This window comes from Hypanus sabinus, chromosome 2, assembly GCF_030144855.1.
Source record: "Hypanus sabinus isolate sHypSab1 chromosome 2, sHypSab1.hap1, whole genome shotgun sequence".
NCBI lineage: Eukaryota > Metazoa > Chordata > Chondrichthyes > Myliobatiformes > Dasyatidae > Hypanus > Hypanus sabinus.
In genome coordinates, this window is record NC_082707.1 from 72,593,253 (window position 1) to 72,616,325 (window position 23,073).

The 23,073-nt window shown below is 39.2% G+C and overlaps 1 protein-coding gene across 6 annotated transcripts in view; it reads left to right on the forward strand.

Moving 5' to 3' along the window:
• The window catches only part of LOC132379839 (ubiquitin carboxyl-terminal hydrolase 47-like), a 31,747-nt gene that overhangs the window by 6,316 nt on the left and 2,358 nt on the right, over positions 1-23,073 (forward strand). For 3 of the 6 annotated variants that reach the window (XM_059948116.1, XM_059948135.1, XM_059948145.1), the window contains 11 exons: positions 1,267-1,363; positions 1,527-1,663; positions 5,724-5,809; positions 6,714-6,845; positions 7,325-7,420; positions 12,053-12,184; positions 13,528-13,569; positions 17,744-17,869; positions 19,057-19,188; positions 20,076-20,134; positions 20,265-20,320. In XM_059948116.1, the coding sequence (XP_059804099.1) occupies positions 1,267-1,363; positions 1,527-1,663; positions 5,724-5,809; positions 6,714-6,845; positions 7,325-7,420; positions 12,053-12,184; positions 13,528-13,569; positions 17,744-17,869; positions 19,057-19,188; positions 20,076-20,134; positions 20,265-20,320 (1,095 nt within the window). The remainder of the gene's footprint in view (positions 1-1,266; positions 1,364-1,526; positions 1,664-5,723; positions 5,810-6,713; positions 6,846-7,324; positions 7,421-12,052; positions 12,185-13,527; positions 13,570-17,743; positions 17,870-19,056; positions 19,189-20,075; positions 20,135-20,264; positions 20,321-23,073) is intronic. The other 3 variants (XM_059948118.1, XM_059948126.1, XM_059948153.1) reach the window with 3 other exon arrangements.

Sequence of the window (23,073 nt, forward strand, 5' to 3'; positions counted from 1 at the left end):
GACAGGAAAGATTTAACTTCACATTCTCTTTTACTCAGTAGCTAACATTGGAGATGGTTGCCTAGGGTGATCAGTTGTAGGAGAAAAATATTTGGATAGAAAAATGGAATGTAAAATTTTAATAGATTTCAAAGAAATATCTGCGTTCTTTTGGTATTTAAATTTTTTTTTACTGTTTCCATTTTGGGAGGTTAAGCATTTTTATAGTTTTCATCTTAACATTTTGTCTGACTGGTTTTTAGAGCAGAATCTAGGATAATCTTTTTTTTTATATGGTTTTGTATCACACTAGTTGGTGCGTTGGACTATTTTGGGAGCTCTCATTTTAACGCTGTTAAATGATATCTCATTGTTGATCTAATTTCCAGGCTGTAAACAGTAGGAAATTTTAGAGGGAAAGAGTCGATAATAATATGATCGATGTTTAATTAGAATTGATCAAATCTGTATTTGTTTTTAAAAGGATTGTTGTACTTGGCAAGATTTACACAGAAGCAAGGTCTTATACTGAACCTTGTAGAATATTTACACAGCACCATTATCTATCCTCCAAATCTTTCCCCTCCCTTAATTCGAAATGCAATATTGAATCTATTCCTAAAAGGCTTGAAAAAAAATTAAAGCTTTGTAAACAAATCCATTTCTATTTCAGTAAAGCCCCTCTGGACATTGTTGTAATTGCAGCAATGGGTTTCTGAAATTTATTTTTGGGTTAAACATAATTCAGACCAATTTCATTTTTCTGTGATTTGTCCTAACTGGGAAAAATTCACACTATAAAATTTGTCACTTAATTGTAAAAGATATACTTACGGGGAAAAATTTAAAGAAGAGATATCGGGAGTGAGAGACTGTTCATCTGAGAATGGATAAAACTATTTTATCAGTGGAATGCAGTCAAAACATTTGCTTCAAATTTTAATATGCATAATTGCAGATTGAAGTCTTTATCGGGGCTGTGTGAAAAAAGAGCAAAAATATTGTACTCTATGGGCAAGGATTGTGGAGTATTTAATTTTGTACCTCTAAGTAGCAAATATCCAATTTATATTTATTTAATATTTTCAAATTAAAACAGATAGGAAATGTGAAACTTGTCTTTAGTTTCAAAGTAAATCTAAAAATGAGTTCAGCTACAAGGAGTATATGGGTTAATTGCATGCTTGTGAACACACATGCACATATGCACACACATATTCATGTGCACATGCAAACTGTTTAATTTTTGACATGATCATTGTTAACAAAGCTCTCATTGATGATTAGAGTTTACTGGGATACAGAATAAGGGAGCCACCTGTTACCTGAATGCACTGCTTCAAACTCTCTACATGTCTAATGAAGTGAAGGATGCTGTCATCAGGTTTGTACATGTAATAATAAATAATCAATATTCCAGCGATAAATTAGTTAATTATTGTGATGTCTTTAATATGTATGATTTAATTGGAATTTAAACACTAATGTAAAATCCTCCTTTAAGCTGAAAAGGCTTGAAATTATTTATCGTGTGTGCTTCCTCTTAGATTAAAAAACAGAACTAAGGCAAATAAAAAGGCCAAACAGATGAGCATTGCTTACCAACTTGCAGTATTATTTGAAGAACTAGAAAATAAAAGAACAGGAAATACAAATAAGATTACAGAGGTCTTGGGCATAAATGGTGAGTAAGAATGGACAAATCAGGAAAATTCAGAATGTATATAGTGTATAAGTTATATAAGATAACCTATTGGAATAAAAGTGTAAGTAGTAAAAGCTGAAATAGGCCTTGGTCCTTAGCCCTGCACATCTGCTCTGCCACTCAGTAGTATCAGGACTGATCTTTTACTTTGTAGAGGCCTTTTTATGTTAACTCCATATCCTTTGATTCCCTTAATATCCTAAAAATTCTTCAATCAGCAACTTGGCTTCAACAGCCCTTTACAACAGGGAATTTCAAAGACTTGCTTCCCCCTGGCTGAAGAAATTTTATTTTCACAACCTCGTCTGGATTGGTAGACCTGCTTATATTTTGATGGTGGCTGCTGGCTTTTGGATACCCCGACTAGGAAAAAATCATCAGCTCCAGATCTAGCCTGAGCGCACCTCTAGATTTTTATACACATCAATAAAGTTGCTTCTTAATCTAAAACAAAATACAAATGCAATTACTCCTGGTCGCTTCATTGTGTACCTCCTGTACCTAATAAACTGGCCACTGAGTGTTTGCTCATGGTCTTCTGCTGCTGTAGTCCATCCACTTGAAGGTTCAATGTCTGGTGCATTCAGAGATGTTTTTCTGCACATTATAGTTGTAATGCATGGTTATTTGAGTTACTGTCACCTTTCTGTCAGCTTGAACAACTCTGGCCATTCTCCTCTAACATCTCTCATTAACAATGCATTTTCGCCCACTGAACTGCCACTCACTGGAGGCTTTTTGTTTTTCTCCACATTCTCTGTAAACTCTAGAGTCTGTTATTGATAGAAGTCCCAGGAGATCTGCAGTTTCTGAGATGTTTGAGGTATTCCAAATGGCAGCAACAATCATTCCATGCTCAAAGTCACTTGGATTATATTTCTTCCCCATTTTGATATTTGGTCGGAAGTACAAATGAACCTTTTGAGTTGCTGCTACATGATTGGCTGAGTGGATAGTTGCCTTAACGAGCAGGTGTACCGAATCAAAGTGGTTACTGAATGTAGTGCAGGCATTGGAAATCTGAAATCAAACAGAAAATGTTGGAAATACTTAGCAGTTCAGCAGCTTGTATGGAAAGACTGATTGACTTGTCTTTGGCTTGAAGTGTTCAATCTGAAACAGTTTTCTCTCTCTGTAGAGGCTGCATAATTTGAGTACTTCCAGCAATTCCTAATTTATTTATTCAGGTTTAAAACTTTTTAAATGTACTATATATGAATTAATCATAGAGTCATTAAGCAGAACAGAAACAGGCCTTTCAGCCCATTTTGGCCATAGCCCTCCATAACCCTACCATCCATGTACCTATCCACTGCCTCTTGAGTATGTATTAGGGCAAATTAGTATATGAAACTCTTTTATTTTGATTAAGATTTACTTTTATGCTGTTTTGGATTTGCCATTGTTTAAACTAAGTAAAGCATTATGCATATTTCAGTGGAGTAAAGGAAACTACAGTGGTATGAGTGAGGAGTTGGCCGAAGTAAATTGGAAGGAGATGTTGACAGGGATGTCAGCAGAGCTGCAGTGGCGTGAGTTTCTAGGGAAAATGAGGAAGGTGCAGGATAGATGTATTCCAAAAACAAGGAGTTCCTCAAATGGCAAAATGGTACAATCATGGCTGACAAGGACAGTCCAAAGCTAAAATAAAAGAGAGGACATACAACAAAGCAAAAGATAGTGGGAAGACAAACGACTGGGAAGATTTTAAAAACCTACAGAGCAACTAAAAGAATCATTAGGAGGGAAAGGATGAAATTTAAAAGCAGGCTGGTAAAAATATCTAAGTGGATAGTAAAAACTTCTTGTATGTTTAAAAAATTTTTGAGTGGAAATAGGACCGCTAGAACATGAGGCCAGAGAAACAATAACAGGGAACAAAGGCATGGTAGATGAACTAAATGAGTTTTGCAACAGTTTTCACTGTGGAAGAGACTAGCAGTGTGCCAGATGTTTAGGGGTGTTAAGGGAGAGAAGTGAGTGTAGTTACTGTTTTTCAAGGGAGAAGCTGCTCAAGAAGCTGAAAGACCTAAGGGTAAATAAGTCACCCGGACCAGATGAACTGCAGACTGCTGTCCTGAAAGGGGTAGCTGTAGAGACTGTGGAGGCTTTATAAATGATCTTTCAAAAATCATTTGTCTCTGGCATGGTGCCAGGGGACTGGAAAATTACAAATGTCACTCCACTCTTTAAGAAAGGAGGAAGGCAGCAGAAAGGAAATTATAGATCAGTGGTTTGGGAAGATGGTGGAGTCAATTGTTAAGGATGAAGTTATGGAGTATGTGATGACACAGGACAAGATAGGACATAGCATGGTTTCCTTTAAGGGAAAAGTTTGCCTGACAAATCCGTTGGAATTCTTTGAGGATATCACGTGTAGGATAGATGAAGTGGATACAATGGATTTTGTATATTTGGACTTTCAGAAGACCTTTATCAAGGTTCCACACATGAGGCTGCTTACCAATTTAAGAGCATTACAGGAAAGTTACTGGCATGGTTATAGCATTGGCTAATTGGGAGGAAGCAGCGAGTGGGAATAAAAGGATCCTTTTCTGGGTGGCCACCAGTGACATTTGGTGTTCCGCAGGGGCCAGTGTTGGGACTGTTTCTTTTTATGCTGTTTTCAATGATTTGATGATGGAAAAGAGGGCTTTGTTGCCAAGTTTGCAGATGATCCAAAAATTGGTAGAGGGGCAGGTAGTGTTGAGGAAACAGGTAGACTGTAGAAGGACTGAGTCAGATTAGGAGAATGGAAAGAAAGTGGCAAATGAAAAAAAATGTTGGAAAATTCGTGGTCATGCACTTTGGTAGAAGAAATAAATATGCAGACTATTTTCTAAACAGGGAGAAAATCCAAAAATCTGAGATTCAGAGGAATTTGGGAGCCCTTGTGCAGAACACCCTAAAGGTTAACTTGCAGATTGAGTAGGTGGTGAGGAAGGCAAATGCTATGCCATTCATTTGAAGAGGATTAGAATACAAGAGCAGGGATGTGATGCTGAGGCTTTATCAGGCACTGGTGAGGGCTCAACTTGAGTATTGTGAGCAGTTTTGGGCTCCTCATCTAAGAAAAGATGTGCTGGCATTGGAAATGGTTCAGAGGAGGCTCACAAAGATGATTCCTGGAATGAAAGGGTTATCATACAAGAAATATTTGATGGCTCTGGGTCTATACTTGCTGGAATTTAGAAAGATGAGGGGGAATCTCATTGAGACCTTTTGAATGCTGTAAGGACTATACAGAGTAGATGTGGAATGGATGCTTTCCATTGTGGGGGAATCTAGGACAAGAGGGCACAGCCTCAGGATAGAGGCGCATCCATTCAAAACTGATGTAGAGAAACTTCTTTAGCTAGAGGGTGGTGTATTTGTGGAATTTGTTACCACAGGCAGCTATGGAGGCCAGGTTGTTGGGTGTATTTAAGGCAGAGCTTGACAGTTTCTTGATTGGAGATGGCATCAAAAGTTATGGGGAGAAGGCAGGGGAATGGGGCTGAGGGGGGGTGGGTCAAAGGATCAGCCATGAGTGAATGCTGGAGCAGACTCGATGGACGAAATAGCCTAATTTTGTTCCTATGTCTTATGATCTTGTATCAAACCAGTGTTCCATAAGATAATTTGAAGGCCATGGTAGACAAATTTAAAGTTTGTTCATCATAATAGGCGTCCTGTAGCTCATTACCAGAAAATAATATTTCCAGTAGCTGAATTAAAACTTTTAAGCATTGAGAGCAAAGCCCATTATATGCCAAGTTTCTAGTCTTCTAGCTGCTTATGGTTATTGATTGAGCACCTTTTGCTTAAAAAGTTCTTCAGCGTTGATTGTGGTATTTTCTTTTTTTATTGTTTATTTCACTACCACATTGGGTGTTCATTCACTGCATTCTGATAGGCTCCTAGTGCCATTGGTTAATATTCTGATTGCCTCTCATTAATGCCACTACAGTTTCCAATACTATTGTTACTTCCTGTATTTAAAAATGCAATGCTATTATTCAAAACCAAACAACAATAGATAATTTGGTTTATCTTCAAGTTACCAAACAACAAGATGTAGCGGAACATTTCCAACAGATACTGAACAAGCTTGCTGAAGATAGAAACAGTCATAATATTTTACAGGTAAGTTATAACAGATTTCAAAAACTCATAGTCACATCTCAATAAAATACGTCTAAGTACGATGTTATACTGTCTTTTCTTTGGTTTCTACGCAAATAATTTAGGCTGTCTGAATTAACATGAGGAAAGCTAATAGTGTTTAAATGTGAATATATCTTTTACAGTGTGACATTTTGTATGTTACATTGATTTTATCATTAATTATATTAGCTAGAGTAACAATGCGGTACTAAATAATTTAATAAGTGTAACTCAGCCCTTGCTTACTGTCCATTCCCGTTATCTTGTGAGGATAACCATTTGTGAATGTTGATTCAGAGCCTAAACGCAATGACTTGCAATACTGCCGATTCCTATCATTGCTAGCAGTTAGTTCATAACACAACGTATCATAAGACAAATTCAACAAACTGTGCAGCCTGGGAGGAGCTGCATTTAAAGGGACATTGGTGCTACACTGCTATCCCAGATATAACAGTGACAGTTCCAAGATCCTCTTGGCAGGAGATAGAAATGCCACTGTTGTTGTAAACTTGATGAGCAATAGGATAATTAATTCAATCAAAAGATCCCAGTTTTGTCTGGTAGATAAGGCATCAGTGTGGAGCTTACATGAGAAAACACTAGGAGGACTTTTGCTGCCCATTTTGTTCTAGATCTCTGAACACATTAAGATTACAAGTTCACTTTACTAAAGGTTGATGGTTGGTATTGAGTACCACCTATGGCATTTTTTTTTAAAAAAAGAGAAACTGAAGGCAAGTAAGAATAATTTTTACTTCATTTTGTCATTTTGGGGATGTACATTAAATATGGGAGAAGGGTAGTGAGGCTGGTGGTAGGAGGGGAGTGGTAATGAAGTTAGAAATAATGAAAAAGCGAATATTATAACTTTTTCCCCCAGATCTACCAAAGCAAATTGATTAATTTCCTGACATGTTCTGAGTGCAAGACTGAGTTCCTGGAAAAATGCCAGCTTCTAGTTATTCCTTTGCCTGTTCACTTAAACGATTGTGGCAACAGCATCCAAAGTGTGGTAAGCAGCTCAGGAATATTCTTATTTACAGATCTGACAAAGCCTGGCAACAATAGATAGGACTGCAACAAGAAACCAAACTGAACCTACAAATGTGAATACTACACCTTAATTGGCTACAAATACTCAAGGAGTCCTCTTGATGTCAAATAAAGGCTTCAGTCACTGATGGTCTTCAGTGACGCTTCTTTTCGATGGTATTCAATGTGAAGAGCCACTGATCCATTAGCTGAGGTTTAGTGGTTTCCTTGTGCACATGTAATCTGAAACCAAGTCAAAATTGGCTAGAGAGAGAACACAATAAATTCATGATCGCTCCATCCCAATCAGAAGTGGCTTATATTTGTTGGTTACTCAAGTAGAAATATTAATGATATTACATTGCTGCAAGTTGCTAAATTCCCAGATGATTTGAAGACAAGTGAACCAGTTTTAAATAAAGTCACATTTAAAATAAACCTTTTAATCTTTGATTTCAGAATGCAGCCCTTCAAGACTTTTTCAAAACTGTCATTCTGGATGGAGACAATTTGTGCTATTGTGACACCTGTCAAAAGAAAACCAAGGCAACGATGGTGAGTAAATCTTCGTTTCTTTGCATCAGTACATCCAATTCCTTGTTTTGGTGGGCAGTTTTTCAGGTTGATCAGAAGACAGGGCCAAGATCATTACCAGCAGCTTCCTGGATTTAAGCGTAAATACTGATGGGCAGAGCTGTCAAGTCATCCAATGTTTGTTTAATGTTATATGAGCAAACTTTACTGGATATCAACTTTGGCAATCTCATGGGAGTGAGGATGACTTGCTTCTACTCTGGCTTTGTGGTTTTTGAAGTAGTGAATGAGCCAATGTGGGATCTGCATACTTTTCCATAGATGCTGCCTGATAGGATGGGCTGGCAGGAAGTTAGTGAGGTGTACTAAACTTCAAAACCTCCCTCTGCAACAGGATCCTTGACTTCCACATCAGGAAACCACATTCATAGTGAATCAGCGACAGGGTTCAGGTTCTGTTTCATTCATTATCATACAGACATGGAAACTTACAGTGAAATGTGACGTTTGCATTATCAGTGAGAACAGCCTAAGGATGTGCTGGGAGCAGCCCACAAGTGCTGTCACACATTCTAGCACCAACATTTGATGCTCACTGTGATTGCAGAAAAATGCAAGCAACAGCAGCTACAACAACAGAACAACAGCAACACTAGTTCCAGTCCTCCCACCCACTCATAAGAACATAGGAAATAGGAGCAGGTGTAGGCCATCCGGCCTGTCGAGTCTGCTCTGCCATTCATTAAGATCATGGCTGATTTGACCATGGACTCAGTCTCCACCTACCTGCCTTTTCCCCATAACCCTGAATTCCCCTACTATGGAAAAATCTATCCAACCTTGTCTTAATAAATATATTTACTGAGGTAGGCTCCACTGCTTCATTAGGCAGAGAATTCCACAGATTCACCACTCTTTTAGAAAAGCAGTTCCTTCTCATCTCCATCCTAAATTTACTCTCCCAAATCTTCACGCTATCTTTTCATTCTAGTCTCACCTACCAGTGGAAACAAAGCCAGTATATCCTTCCACAAATATGGAGACCAGAACTGCACGCAGTACTCCAGATGCGTCCTCACCTGTACCCTGTACAGTTGCAATGTAATCTCCCTGCTCATAAATTCAATCCCTCTAGCAATGAAGACCAACATTACATTTGCCTTCTTGATAGCCAGCTGCACTTTTTGCAATTCATGCACAAGCATTCCCAAGTCCTTCTGAACAGCTGCATGCTGCAATCTCTTATCACTTAAATAATAATCTGATCTTCTATTTTTCCTTCCAAAGTGGATGACCTCACATTTACCAACGTTGTACTCTATCTGCCAGACCCTTGCTCACTTTATCTATATCGCTCTACAGACTCTCAGTATCCTCTACACCATTTGCTTTTCTACTCAATTTACTGTCATTAGCAACCATAGATACACTACACTCAGTCCCCCTTGTCTTAACGTACGTGTGAACAGATGCAAGCCCAGCACCGACCCCTGCAGCACACTGCTCATCACAGATTGTCAAACAGCAAAACACCCATGTATTCCAACTTTGTTTTCTATAGGTTAACTAATCCGCTATTCATGCTAATACATCAACCCCAGCTCAATGCATCTTTATCTTATGGATGTCTTTTATGTGGCACCTTATCAAAAGCCTGCTGGAAATTCAAGTAAATAACATCCATCTGTTCCCCTCCATCCACTGCGCTTGTTATATCCTCAAAGAACTCCAGTAAGTTTGTTAAACAAGTCCTACCTTTGCTGAATCCATGTTGCATCTGTTTGATGGATCCATTTCTTTCCAGATGCCTCACATTTTAATGATAGCTTCAAGTTTTTTCCCAACTACCGATGTTAAACCAGCTGGCCTATAGACGTCCCATTTGCCTACATCCTATTTTGAACAGTGGCGTGACATTCGGCTTCTTCCAATCTGTCAGGAACTGCCCAGAGTCCAGAGAATTTTGGTAAATTATCACCAAAGCCTCAATTATAACCTCGGCCATTTCCTCATTACCCAATATCAATTCCCCCTTCTTGTCCTCCAAGAGACCTATGTTTACCTTGGCCACCCTTTTTTGGTTTGTGTCCTTATAAACTTTTACATATCTGCCGACAGTCTTCTAAACCCAGGGCAGACTGTTACTTGGACTCCAGCCTCCAGTAAGCTCACAGACTTGCAGGCATTGGGGTTTTGACTTCCCTAGTGGATTCGCAGACTTGCCAACCCAAGGCCTTAGCCCAGGATTTTGGGACTTCTGATTGCCCTTCTGGCTTTGCCCCTAGGTATTGACATCAGGAGTCAGCAACGATGAATGAGGTCCATAAACTCTTGGCTTCTAACTCTGGACTCTCTGATGACTGGGATGGTGATTACTAGGCCCTGAACTCTGGTCCTGCCAACTAGGAGGGTCATCGACCCTTGTACCTCCTGCCCACATGGAATATCAATCACAAATCCTGCTGAAAACTTGCAGACAAGGATTGGGGGTTGGGGGGGGGGAACATCCAGCCATGTCCTCAAGGTCTGGACTCTGGCCAGACCTCTAATCAGATCCCCATTCTTAAATCTTAACATGACCCCTAACCGCCTTCTGTATCCCCCAAAATCACCACTATGATTCTAAAAAACTTAAGTATAAGCCACAACTTCGATGAAGACCACAGCTCGGAGCCATCTTGTTTGGAGGATTATCTCTGCATCGCTGACAATCAACACAGGCACATCTTAAGGTGAACTCACTCTCCGCTCTCTCTACGCTTGTGACTGTGACTAGACACAGTTCTGACACCATCTATAAACTCACCAATGACACTACTGTTTGCAGAATCTCCTATGGCAAAGAGGAGATGTCTAAGAGTGAGCTAGATCAGTTAGCTGGGAGATTTTGAAACAACAACTTTGCACTGAATGTCAGCAATACATTGATAGTGCACTTCAGGAAAGGGAAGTTGGGAGAACACACACCAGTCCACTTTGACAGGTCAGCAGTGGAAAGGGTATCCTGGGTGTCAACAACTCAGAGCATCTATCCTGGGCCCAATGTATTGTTGCAATTGCAAAGCAGATCATACTTCATAAGGACTTAGAGGAGATTTGTTATGTCACCATGGATTGGAACACATTTCTACAGATGTATGGTGGAGAGTGTCCTAAATGATTACAGCACCATCTGGTATGGAGGCTTGAATGTATAGGATTGCAAGATGCTGTAGATGGTTCTAGATTGAGCCAGCTTCATTACAAGCACAAGCCTCCTCACCATCTTTGAAAGCTGTTGCCTCAAGAAGGTGGCATCCGTCATCTGGGACATGCCCTCTTCTCATTTCTCCCATCAGGGAGAAGGTACGGGAGCCTGAAGACCCACACTCAACAGTTCACAAACAGTTTCTTTCCCTCTGCCATCATATTTTGAATTGTCCATGACTTCATGAACACTTTCTCACTATTCCTCTATTGCACTATTTACTTTTTTTAAAATTGTAACTTATTTTTATGTCTTGCATTGTACTGCTGCCACAAAATTACACATTTTGTGATATATGTCAGGAATAATAAACTTGATTCTGATTCTGGTGTCTTCTGCTCCTTCTGCTGTTTATGAAGGCTTTCTGTAGTTCCTCTTGCATGTCCTTTAAGTTTTCATTACCATTCTGAATGTCCCTTCTCCAAATCAATGGAGATGTTCAACTTCTTCCATAAAGTTTTGAGCACACCCTTTAACCATTTACTCTGTCTACTTCTGCTTATCCCTCCAGTGAATTTGGACAGTTTTGTGCTGGTGGCATTTTTCCAAATGGCATTTTTCCTGCTGGTCTTAAAAGTGTATAGGAGGGCAGGAATCATTGCTGCTGGAATTATGTTTAATTGAGGCCTTTGGTACTGCTTCAGCATTTGTTAAAGGGTCCACTGTTGCTGAAGATTCTGAAGCACCTTCTAATCAAGTGGTTTGCTTGACTTTCCATCATTACCAGTTGCTCCCAATACTATTGCACCTATTATCAATCCTGGAATGCCCACCCCTAACTTTCCGCACTACCGTTCCCACGACACATCCATTTCCAAACCCGACCATTTGTTAGACCCCAATTTTAGCTCTGCCTGCACATGACATTTTCCCAAAGTGGTGCCAACAGCACTTTGGCTTTTATGCTCAATTAGAAATTATTGATTAATGCATTCTGCCATACAGTATCAAACAACACACAGATCTATGACATTTATGCTTAAGAAAAGTCTCCAGTATAATGGACGGCCAGATCTTCACATCTACTTGTGCCATTGCCCCATTAAAACCCACATTAAGAACCAGAATATTTATGTGCATTGGTTACTTATGACAATCCTTTACTAAAGTACTGAGAACACTTATTATTAGTTTCTTCAATCCTTCGTTCATTTATATTTAAGAGTCACAGATATTTGTGAATTTGCTTAGGTGAGCAAAGAACTGAATGCAGATAACACACAGATACCTTGTTTTTCTTGATATACTTACAAGGTTTCTACTTTCTAACGCATCCTCATGATATATCAGAAAGCAATAGAGATTGAGCTAAAATGTTTGCGGGACATTACAGACAGAAGGAAGTTCTGGACTGAATCTGAGTTGACATCTGCATTGACGATTGCTTGCCATCCTTTTATTTACAGAGATACCGCTGTGAAATTTTGCCACAGATATTGGTTCTTCAGCTGAAAAGATTTGAGTTTGATTACTCCATGAAGTCTTTCAAAAAGTTGCACAACAAAGTGGAGATTCCACAGCGCTTAAAATTTCAGAAGGTAAATAATTACAATTTTTTAAAATTCACCTTCAAATTTTGCCTTTCCAGGGATTGTTTTATGAGGGGGGTCAGTGAATAGATTTCCTCCCGTTGTACTACCAAAAAATAAGTTTGCTTCCTTGACTGTAGTGTAGAAGTGAAACCTGCAAATTCACGATCCCTTTGTTAGCTGCAATTCCCAACCCACAGAGCGCGTTAGTTATACACTGTTCACATAATGGATGCTTGTTGGTGAAAGGAAAGGAATTAGACATCTGAACATTTATGTGATGCAGCTTGTCAAATATTCCAAGTTAGGAAACATTTACTTATACAGAGGCCGGTGAATCCTTTGAATTCAGCCCAGAGGAATATGAACTGGATCTGACCAACTCCTCCTATCTCTAATTTTCTCATGTAAAGTTGCACTGATACATGCTTATACATTTATATATAGATATATCAATGGCTATAAACAGCAATGCAATATGCCTGTCTACTCTTTGCAACAACATCATTCTATAAAGAATGGCTCTGTTTTGCACTTCCACTGTCTTTTTATTTAAGATTATTGCAAACAAATATTCTCCTTGGCTTATATTTCATTATAAAACCAGAACAATCTAATCATGAGTTGTGAGCTCTAAATCTTGCTGGTGAATTATAGCCTCTGCCATTTGATCTAATAAGTTGCTGCTACTCCTTACCCGGAACATTTTATTAGTGCTTCATACTTTGGACTTTAATTACCCAATGCACTGGTTGAGAAAGTTTCATACAATAATGAAGAGTTAAAGGATCTCCTTAACCACAGTTAATTGAATGGCAATTAATCTGCATAGTACTCTTGCTATAAAATGCTGTTCTTCCAGCCAGTGACTAAATAAACAATTTAAAATACTATTTCTTTCTTTTCATGTCTCCTTTCCCTCTACCCCTATATCTCTCAGCATCCATACCTTCTTCCTTTGCCTCATCTCCCTATGCCACCCTTTCAGTAGCTAGTTTGTCTGTGATACACAATATCTTTGTTATTGCCATTTCCTTCTCAGTCTCTTTCTGTCATTAATTGTGTTCTTGCTGGTTGCCACCATCTTAGTTATCCCATTACCCTATTCTATTAATTCAATAAGTCACAGCATAAAAAGAAGCTTATTAGCTGAAAGATTTAGGGAAATCTTACCACTAGTGTTGACCACAAGATGTCTGGATTCAGCAAGATTGTGTCTATGATGTGTCCAAGAAGGCCTATGGAAAAATCTGTGAATTGAAAGAAATGCACTAAAAAAAACCCTTAATTTATTGAAGTTCCTACAAGGCAAACAACATGTTCAAAATTCAAGCTTTGTATTTTATTCACAGAATGAAAAAGTCGGGGAACCAGAATGGATCCCTTATTCCACGGTAAGATACTTGTCTAATTATGTTATCGTGCAACAAATGTGACAAAATTTATCTTGCTCTTGTATTAAGGGACTGTTTTGTCACATGCAGAAAGATCTTACAACTAACTGTAGGTAAATTAAACCAATAATAAGGATTGTAAAGTAATATACACTGAATGACCACTTTATTAGTTCAAAGTATATTTATTATTGAAGTACGTATACATTATACAACCCTGAGATTCATTTCCTTACAGTATTTTTCAATTAGGTACACCTGCTCCTTATCAGCCAATCAGCCAATCATGGCAGCAACTCACTGCATGAAAGCATGCAAACGTGGTAAAAAGGTTCAATTGTTGTTCAGACCAAACATCAGAATGAATAAGAAATGTGAACTAAGTGACTTTGACTGTGGAATGGTTGTTAGCGCTGGACACAATGGTTTGAGTAACTCGGAAACTGCTGATCTCCTGGGATTTTCATGCACAACAGTGTCTGTTTACAGAAAGGTGTGGATTTAAAAAAAAAATCCAGTGAGTGGCAGTTCTGTGGACAAAAATACCTTTGTTAATGAGAAGACAGAGGAGAGTGGCCAGAGTAGCTCAAGCTGACATAAAAGTGACAGTAACTCAAATAACCATGCGTTACAATAGTGGTGTGTAGATGTGCACCTGTGAGTCCAACACACATCAGACCTTGAAGTGGATGGGCTACAGCAGCAGAAGACCACGAATATATAGGAATACACTCAATGGCTACATTATTAGGGATCTCCTGGACCTAATAATGTGTATGATAGTTTGGTTCAACACAGAGCATGAGTAATTGGTATTTTGCAGTGAAGGGATAGACTTGAATGTATCTATTGCTACTGAGTAGTTGGTCTCACAGGTAGGGTTAATTCTGTGGAGAGTGCTATAATATGTGGACAATGCTAATAATAAGCTTATCATGCATGCACCTATAAGTTGGAGTTAGTAGTGAATGTGGAGAGTGCAATAAATTGCAACTGTATTTAAGTATTTCAAACAAATTGAACTCTTGTACAATCTGGTAGCTTTTCATTGATATTTTCAGTGATTTGTTTTACATCCTTTGAAGTAATGAGAAAGAACTTAGCAATGGTGTCATGAAAATTGGGTAGCATGGGATTCATCCACAGTGTTAATATAATTATATTTTATGTCCCTAAATGTTGACTGTACTTGAGACAAATTGTGGATGGATTACTTCACTTTATCAATTGAAATAATTTTCTCTAAAAATTAAAAAGCTAGTGTGACTAATTGCATTGTCTGCTTTTTATTAAGTAGACGTCAGACTGCAGAAACAAACAGGTTACTGTCTTTTTAAAATGCCTTTTTTAACAATTGCCATACACTGATGGTGCTGTAAGTACTGCAAGTCTATCCCACCAGTGGAGGAACCAGAGAACTTGGACTTAGAGTGGACCAGCTGCCTGCAACTGAAGGGAGTTGGAGTCGGTGGTGAAGGTGGAGTGCAGTCTAACAGCGAGTGATTGTCTTGGATGTTTTTCTAGTGATTGCAAGACCCTGTTGGATACCGGTAATTAAGAATATGGCAAGTTTGGTTGACTAGTTTATCAGCGAGACCAATGGCGGGGAGCTGTGTAGCCTTGGCTAAGCCTCATTCTGCAGCGTTGTTTTTTTGCAGCCACCCAGGAGAGGAAATGCTGGAGGCAGTGTGGCACGGTGTCTATGCTGGGCTGGGAGGGCTGGCTCCTCCTGTTAGGTGCTGCTCTCACTGGAAAGCAAACTGGATTGCAATTGTCTGAGAATTTGTTCTTCCTGACGACATCCATGCACCATCGTTCTACAGGACATGATACTCAGGGACTTAGGATATATGATGTTCTTTTTGTTTGACTATGTTGACTGCCGTCTTATATGTGCTACATGTGCCTTGTGCTGTGTATGACTATTGGTACTGTTTTGCTCCTTGACGATGGAGGATACTGTATTGTTTTCTGTATTCATGGGTATTCATGTATGGTTAAATGGCAATTGAACTTGAAATTTAGACAAGCATATATACATAATAAAGCATAAAGGTGTTGCTGTCCAACATATGCCTATTATGGCTATCCAAAAACAACAATACCGAACAGTGTTACGTTTGTGTACTGTGTGGCTGAACACTAAACTCACACAAAAGTAGGCTAATCCACTTTCATCAAAATACTTTGTAAATGATTTGCTAAGTCATATCATTGCCGAACTACCTCACTGACTTGAAATTTAACTTTTACATATGTATTATTTTATTACTTTCAGTTCTTCATAGAATTTCAGTGGTTTATTGTCATAGCTGTTTTGATTTTCTCTTAGTCCATTTTCTTTTCCTGTAGTTGTATTCACCACTCTAGTTAATACTTCCAGATTCAGATTTTGTGATGTCTGAAGAAGTTACTGTGGATATGTATTCTGGATTAGTAATGCCAAAGACTGCACTATTGACTCCAACATGAAGGATTTGGAATTTCAGTTTATTCAATTGAATTAATCTAGTTCACTGATAACTTTTGAAGAATGAAATCCACTAACGTTACATAGACTGGCTTGCGTATGACTCCTGACTTAGAGCCATTTAAATGCAGTCTATACACAGCTGTCATGTGAAATGGTCAAGTATGTGACTTAATAGCATTTTTAGGATGATAAATAATATTTAAGCCATATTTCATAACGATCCATTCAATTGTGCTGTTTGCAGTACTCCCTAACGTGAAGGCGTGCTGCAGAGACAGTGAATATTCTTCCTAGGTATGTCTGTCTTGCAGTTCTCCAACACTCCTGAGTCATTTTCTGTCCTCCCATTGATCTTCTATTAATTCTAGTCCATCAATTATTCCTGTTTCTTTTCCAAAAATGTTTGGATTTTGATTCTGATAAAATATCATCATGAAACACTAGCGTTTCATCTGCCTCCACAGATGCTGCGTGACCTGCTTTTAATGTTTTTCTCTCTTTAACGCACTTAGTCCTCTCTGAGGTCACTCATCATTTTCAACAGTCCTCTCCCCAATCCACTTGCAAGCTTAGAATTGATCATGCAATTTGCTTGAAAGCATTTGTTCATTACATACCACATCTGTAACCCTTGGAGACAATCCAACTTGCAAGAAACTCCCTGTGTAGCCCACTGCTTTCCATGAAAAGCATTTCTAGCCCCAGAGAAATTAAAGAGCAAGGCAGATAAGTAACAATCACAAAGAGGTTTTCAACCCAAAGGTCACAATTTGTTAGATGAGACATTTCGGCACTTGGGTCAAAGCAAATTGGCCAGCAAACTTGATGAGATTGCCATATTCTTTCTTCTTTTTCAATCTCAAACAATTTTCAGAATATTTGGTTCCTAGGCAGAACAATCATGAAGTACTGGACAGCTTGATGGAACATTCTTTCAATACGTGGACAATTTAAAATGTTGTTATTTGTTAAACAAGGTTTGGTTAATTTTTTCATAGGAATCCCAAGAAACATCAAAGCCATATAAAATTCAAAGATCTCACTCCGGTACTCGCACTGTGATGTTAGAAGCTGGCAGTCCGTCATGCAGTTTACTTACAAACACATGTTCGCCAACACATGTACTGAGCAGAAGAGTGGTGAACTTTGAGCCAAGAAGAAGCGCTGTGTTTTGGGAGCCTGTTGCTAGCGTTTGTGGATGGTGTAGCCAGGTCCTTATTGCTGCCAGAGTGTGAGAGATACTAGGGAACTTAGGAGAGTTGCTAATATCATTTTATTTGTCCTGCTAATTAATTTGGTGTGTTTGGGGAGATATCAAAGCACTGCATTAAAATGGACATTGTGGCATTTTTAATCTCAAAGAAATTAAAAGAATGCTTAATGATTGCTAAACTGTAGCACATTAATTGTCTGTCAGATCAAAATTTGAGCCCACAATTTACTGGGAAAACACCTGTTTATTTACTTCTCAAACTTTTAATAGCAACTCTCGGACTAAACCAGATTTGCTGTTGAAGTTGATGAGACTGCAGTGTGCTTAATTACTTTTCAATCTTGGTAATGTCCAACAAGTTTGGTGCTTTGTCCTTTGTCCTGTTGCCAGGCCATTGTGAATAATGTAGTGCATAACAGTCTTCCAAGAAGGCATCATAAGATGTTGCTCTTATTCACTAAACAGACTTTGCTTCCAACTTTTCCTAGAAGTCCGAAGAATCATCAAAGGCACTTAGGAAGCAACAATCTTCATCAGGAGCTGAATCTGGCAAAAGATCCAAAAGTAAGGAAGTTGAAGAAAAGCAGAATTTGCAGCTGGATGGGAGCCAGAGGGTAAGCAGCGATGAGAATGGCTCATGAAGTGAGGCTTGCAGATCAGTCTAGTAGATGAGGATTTATAATACTCTTGTATTTTCATCCCTTCTTAGGCCTGTGCTGAATTCATAGGCTTTTCCAGTTTTAGGGCAGGACCATAATATTTAATGCATAAGCATAGGTTTTAAAGGTGTTGTCCTCTATTCACTGTTTTTCCTTGGCTTCGTTATATTTTCAATGAAGGTTCTCAGTGATTTCAATCCATTTGTTTCTCCTCCATTTTGAGTGGCCATGGGATTTCATCTGTCAATGAGACTTTAAAGACCTCTCTGAAGGGTTTCCTAATTTCTCAGGCTAATTTGCTAATTCAGGGCTCCAGTTTTTGAGTTTGTTGGGCATGGGGATGGTCTAGCCAGCTGCTTGGAGATGGCCAGTTCTGAGTAACACCTGAATGCAGGTGAATCTGTCGTTTTGCTCATCCCGCAAATTGATTTGGTGGTTTTGGGGACACTGTTGTTGCTTTGCTTTGAAATGCCGATGAAGTAGTTCAGCCCTCTGAAGCATGTAGAAGATTGGAGTAGACAGCCATTCTGAATATTTGCAAAACTCAATGCTTGTGTACTTACAGAAAGACAGAAATATTGACATTATTACTTAGCAAGATTGTGGCAGATGAGTGGTTAGGTTGTGAATATCTGCAAATAAAAAGTAGGTGCTACAGCAGACAAATGTAAAAGTACTGAGACAGTACAATGTGGATGCAGTACTTCTTAGTGCTGTGATGTGAGGTTCAGCAGGGCACAGCCTGAGGTAAGAAGCTCTTCCTGTGCCTGCTGGTGCGGGTGCGGAGTCGCCTGTAGCACCTACAGGATGGGAGGAGAGTAAAAAGTCCATGGTTAGGGTGTGATGTGTCCTTGATAATGCTTTTTGCCCTGCCCAAGCAGCGTTTTTATCGAAGCACTGACCGCACGTAATACTTGGACTGAGCCCATGTTCCTGGATCCATGAGACAACAGCAATAATGGCTCCACTGTCAAGCCACTCTCTCCAGTAATGTTTTATTTATTATATAAAACAGTCAAAAATATTAATAGGGCCTACATTGGTTGTGGATGTAATATAGCCTAACACCATCATTATGTTGGTGATTAAGAACTTAAATGTGTGACATATTTTCCTTTCTTTTCTTGTCAATCTCTCTTCAGATTTTCACAACGTACAAACTGTTTGCAACCTGTGATCATAAAGGAGAATTTGGCTTTGGCCATTATGTTGCTCACATTAGACCAGATACTTCCAATAAATGGTACAATTTTAATGATACTTATGTCTCTGAGGTAAGTGTCATTGTTTTTTGCTGAGAATATCTATGTGAATTTTAGAATATATTTTACACATTATCAATCCGTTTAATAATCCAAATCTCTGGGGAAATTTATGGCCAGTTAGCTGACAACAATTTTGTACAACAATGTTAAGGGTGAAATTATAGAAGATAGAATTCATTTTGATTTTATTTGACCAAGGTTTCTAAGAAGCACCATTGCAGATTTTAAAGTAAAATTTTACCTGTCGTTCTGCATCGCTCTAAAATAAATTGTACTTTGAACATCGGTATGTTGGAATGTCTATCTGCTAGTTGTCACTTAGCGGATTCCAGATGATGAATGGAGGAGGCTGTCATTGCATTTCCATCCAGCAGATGCTTTGTAATTCTATTATCACTCTCCTATAAGAGGCAGTGAGTGGGGCCAAAGATCAATGATTGCATTTTTCTGAGAAATCTGCTTTAAAATTTAGTCCCACTTTCAATAACTTTTGATTGGGATCAAAAACAACAGTTTTAATATTTCAGCCTCTACTCGGAGCCTCTGCCAGCTCCCTCAGATGGAGGTATTTTCAGATTAGCCAGAATCATGCTTAGCATATTTCCTGGATTCAATTTCTGGGCAATTTTCAATATGCAGAAAATCACACAGAACCAAGGCCAGGGGTTGAAATTTGAGGTAGAATTTTAAAAAAATCCAAAACCTATTGATGTAGTCAGAAGTTCAGTAAGTTCTCTCCTGTCCTTAATCCTTTTCATGTAAACCATTTTTTGCTATTTCTGTATAGCTTTATGAACATCGTTGATCATTCCAACAATATTTTGCTTTTCATTGTTTAAACTAAATTCATTTATCTGACATTAATTGAGAAACTAATGAGCCTATTTATTTTATAGGTGGAAAATTTCTTTCCTGAAGTACGCCAAAACAATACAGAGAGCATGCCTTGTAGAAGGTAGCAATGCAGTGTTTCTGGTTCAATTTTCATAATGTCTTAGCTTTGCTGTTGCATTGATCACAGATGTCAATAGAACAAAATGTACAATGAAGGCTAACCTAAACATATTTATGCATTTCTACCACAGATCATCAGAAGCATATTTGCTAATGTACAGAAAGGAGAACATGAACAGCAATCAAGGTATAAGGTCTTCCATTCTGATATGACATTCATTAGTTCGTATTCAGGAATAATGAAGCCACTTACATTCAGATTCAGCAAACTGGATCAGGCTATCAGGGTCAGGCTGATAAGTGGCAAGTAACATTTGCAGCACAAAATGCTAAGCAATCTAATGTGAGAGAATCCACATACAATTCCCTGATTTTTCACTGATGAACCCACCAAAACTCAATATCCTGAGGGATATACCACTGACCAGAAACTATACTGGATTACACATATACACAGCTTATCTACACGACCACTGTGTTGCAGGGGCGAAGAATCTTGCGACAGGTCACACACCTTTCAACTCTCCAAAGCCTGTCTACCAAGACTACGATGGAATAGCCTCCACTTACCCGGGTGAATGCAGCTTCATAAACATTTGAAGTTCGACAGTATAGGGATTATAACAACTCTCTTGATAGGCACCCGCCCCCCAACATTAATTCACCTACTCCTCCACTAGTGCACAATAAAAGCAGTTTGTATCGTCTCCAGGATGCATTGCAGCAACTCACCAAAACACCTTCTAAACCCATAACCTCCAGCTGAAAAGACAAGGGCAGCAAAAGCATAGGAAAACAGCAACACACCATCCTGACTTAACACTTCATGGTCACTGAATCAAAATCCTGCAGCTCTCTGGCTAACTTCATTAAAAGGACTGCAAAGGTTTAAGGCAGATCACCTTCTCAGAGGTTAGGGATAGACAATTAAATGCTGGCTTAATCTGTAAAGCCCATATCCAAGATCAAAGATCCAAAATTTAAGTTTATTTATCAAGCATACATCAAAACATGCATGGAAATGCATCATTTACATTGACAACCAACACACCCAAGGGTATGCTGGGGGGGGGGGGGGGGGGGGCTCAGGGGCTCAGCCCATAAGTGTCACCACACATTCCAGTGACAGTATGCCTGCATTGCTTGGCAGAATGTATTAGAAAATAAATTTTAACAAATGCACCTATCTTTCTTTCAAATATGAAAAACGCACCAATCAAGTTCAGTGCTAAGAATACAGAAGGGTGGAAATACTCAGCAATTAGGAGGCATCTGTGGGAAGAGAATTAAAGTTAATGTTTCGGTTGAGGATCTATGACCACAGCCGAGATAAGTTAGAAAGGGCCGTGTTACCTAAGTTTTTCTTAAAAGGCCTCTTCACCCTTCCTGGCATGTGAAAGTTTTAAAAAAAAAACACAAGTGCTGGAAATCAAAGACAAAGTATTCAAGAAAACTTGACATATAGAGAGGTAATTCCACCCAAGGGCAGGACCTCCAGGGTTGTGACAGTCAGGAAGGGAAAAGGGGTTAAGGAGCCAGTGCAGAGTACCCCTCAATAACAGGTATATCACCTTGGATACTATCAGTGGGGATGACCTAACAGAGGAAAGTCACAGTGGTCGTGTCTCTGGCACTGCCTGTCTCTGTGACTCAGAAGGTTGGGCGGGAAGAGGGAAAGAAGAGGCACACTGTGCTGATAGGGGAATGGACAGGAGGTACTGTGGGTGAGAATGAGATTTCCAGACGGTATGTTGCCACCTGGGTGCCAGGATCTGGGATATCTTGGATAAAGTCCTCAGCATTCTTAAGTGGGAAGGTAAACAGCCAGAAGTCATGATCCATGTGGGTACCAATGATGTGGGTAGGACGAGTGACGAGCTTCTGCAGAGGGAGTTAGGTGCTAAGATAAAGGGCAGGGCCTCCAGGGTTGTGATCTCAGGATTGCTACCTGTGCTATGTGATAGTGAGGCCAGAACTAGGAAGATTATACAGTTTAATACGTGGCTAAGGAGTTGGTGTAGGAGGGAGGGCATAACATTTTTGGATCATTGGTCTGTTTTACAGGGAAGGTGGGACTTGTACAGAAGGGATGGTTTGCATCTGAACTGGAAGGGGACTAATATCCTAGTGGGAAGGTTAGTTAATGCTGCACAGTGGGGTTTAAACTAGAGTTTCAGTGGGATGGGATCCAGGGTGCCAGGACAGTTAGTGGAGAGGTTGTGGAGAGAGATGTTGGTAAGACCTCCAAAAAAGTTAAGAATCAAAACATTGAGCAGGGTGTGAGTAGTGTTCTCAGCTATGTATATTAACAATGTAAGAAGTATAGTAGGAAAGGTGAATAATAATGCTGAAGCTGAGGCAGCTGGATTTCAAACAGAGGCTATGTATCATGAGGAGAGGCTGTTGAGAGGGCAAGATTGCAGTCAATAGTATGAGTTGCAATGTAAAAGGGTGAATGCAGAACTGAAGGTCATGGGGGACTTCAATATGCAAGATGTTGGAGTCAATTATTAAGGATGTGGTCTCAGGGTACTTGGAGGCATATGATAAAATAGAATATAGTCATCTCGGTTTCCTCAAGGGAAGATCTTGCCTGACAAATCTGTTGGAATTATTTGAAGAAATAACAAGCAGGATAGACAAAGGAGAATTGGTTGATGTGTACATGGATTTTCAGAAGGCCTTTTTACAAGGTGCCTCACTTGAGGCTGCTTAACAAGCTATGAGCCCATGGTATTACAGTGAAGATTCTAGCATGGGTAAAACAGTGGCTGATTGGTAGGAGGCAAAGAAAGGGAATAAAAGGAGCTTTTTCTGGCTGGTTGCTGGTGACTAGTGATGTTCCACAGGGGTGTGTGTTGGGACAGATACTTTTTATATTATATGTCAATGATTTGGATGATGGAATTGATGGCTTTGTTTGTAGTCAATATGAAGACA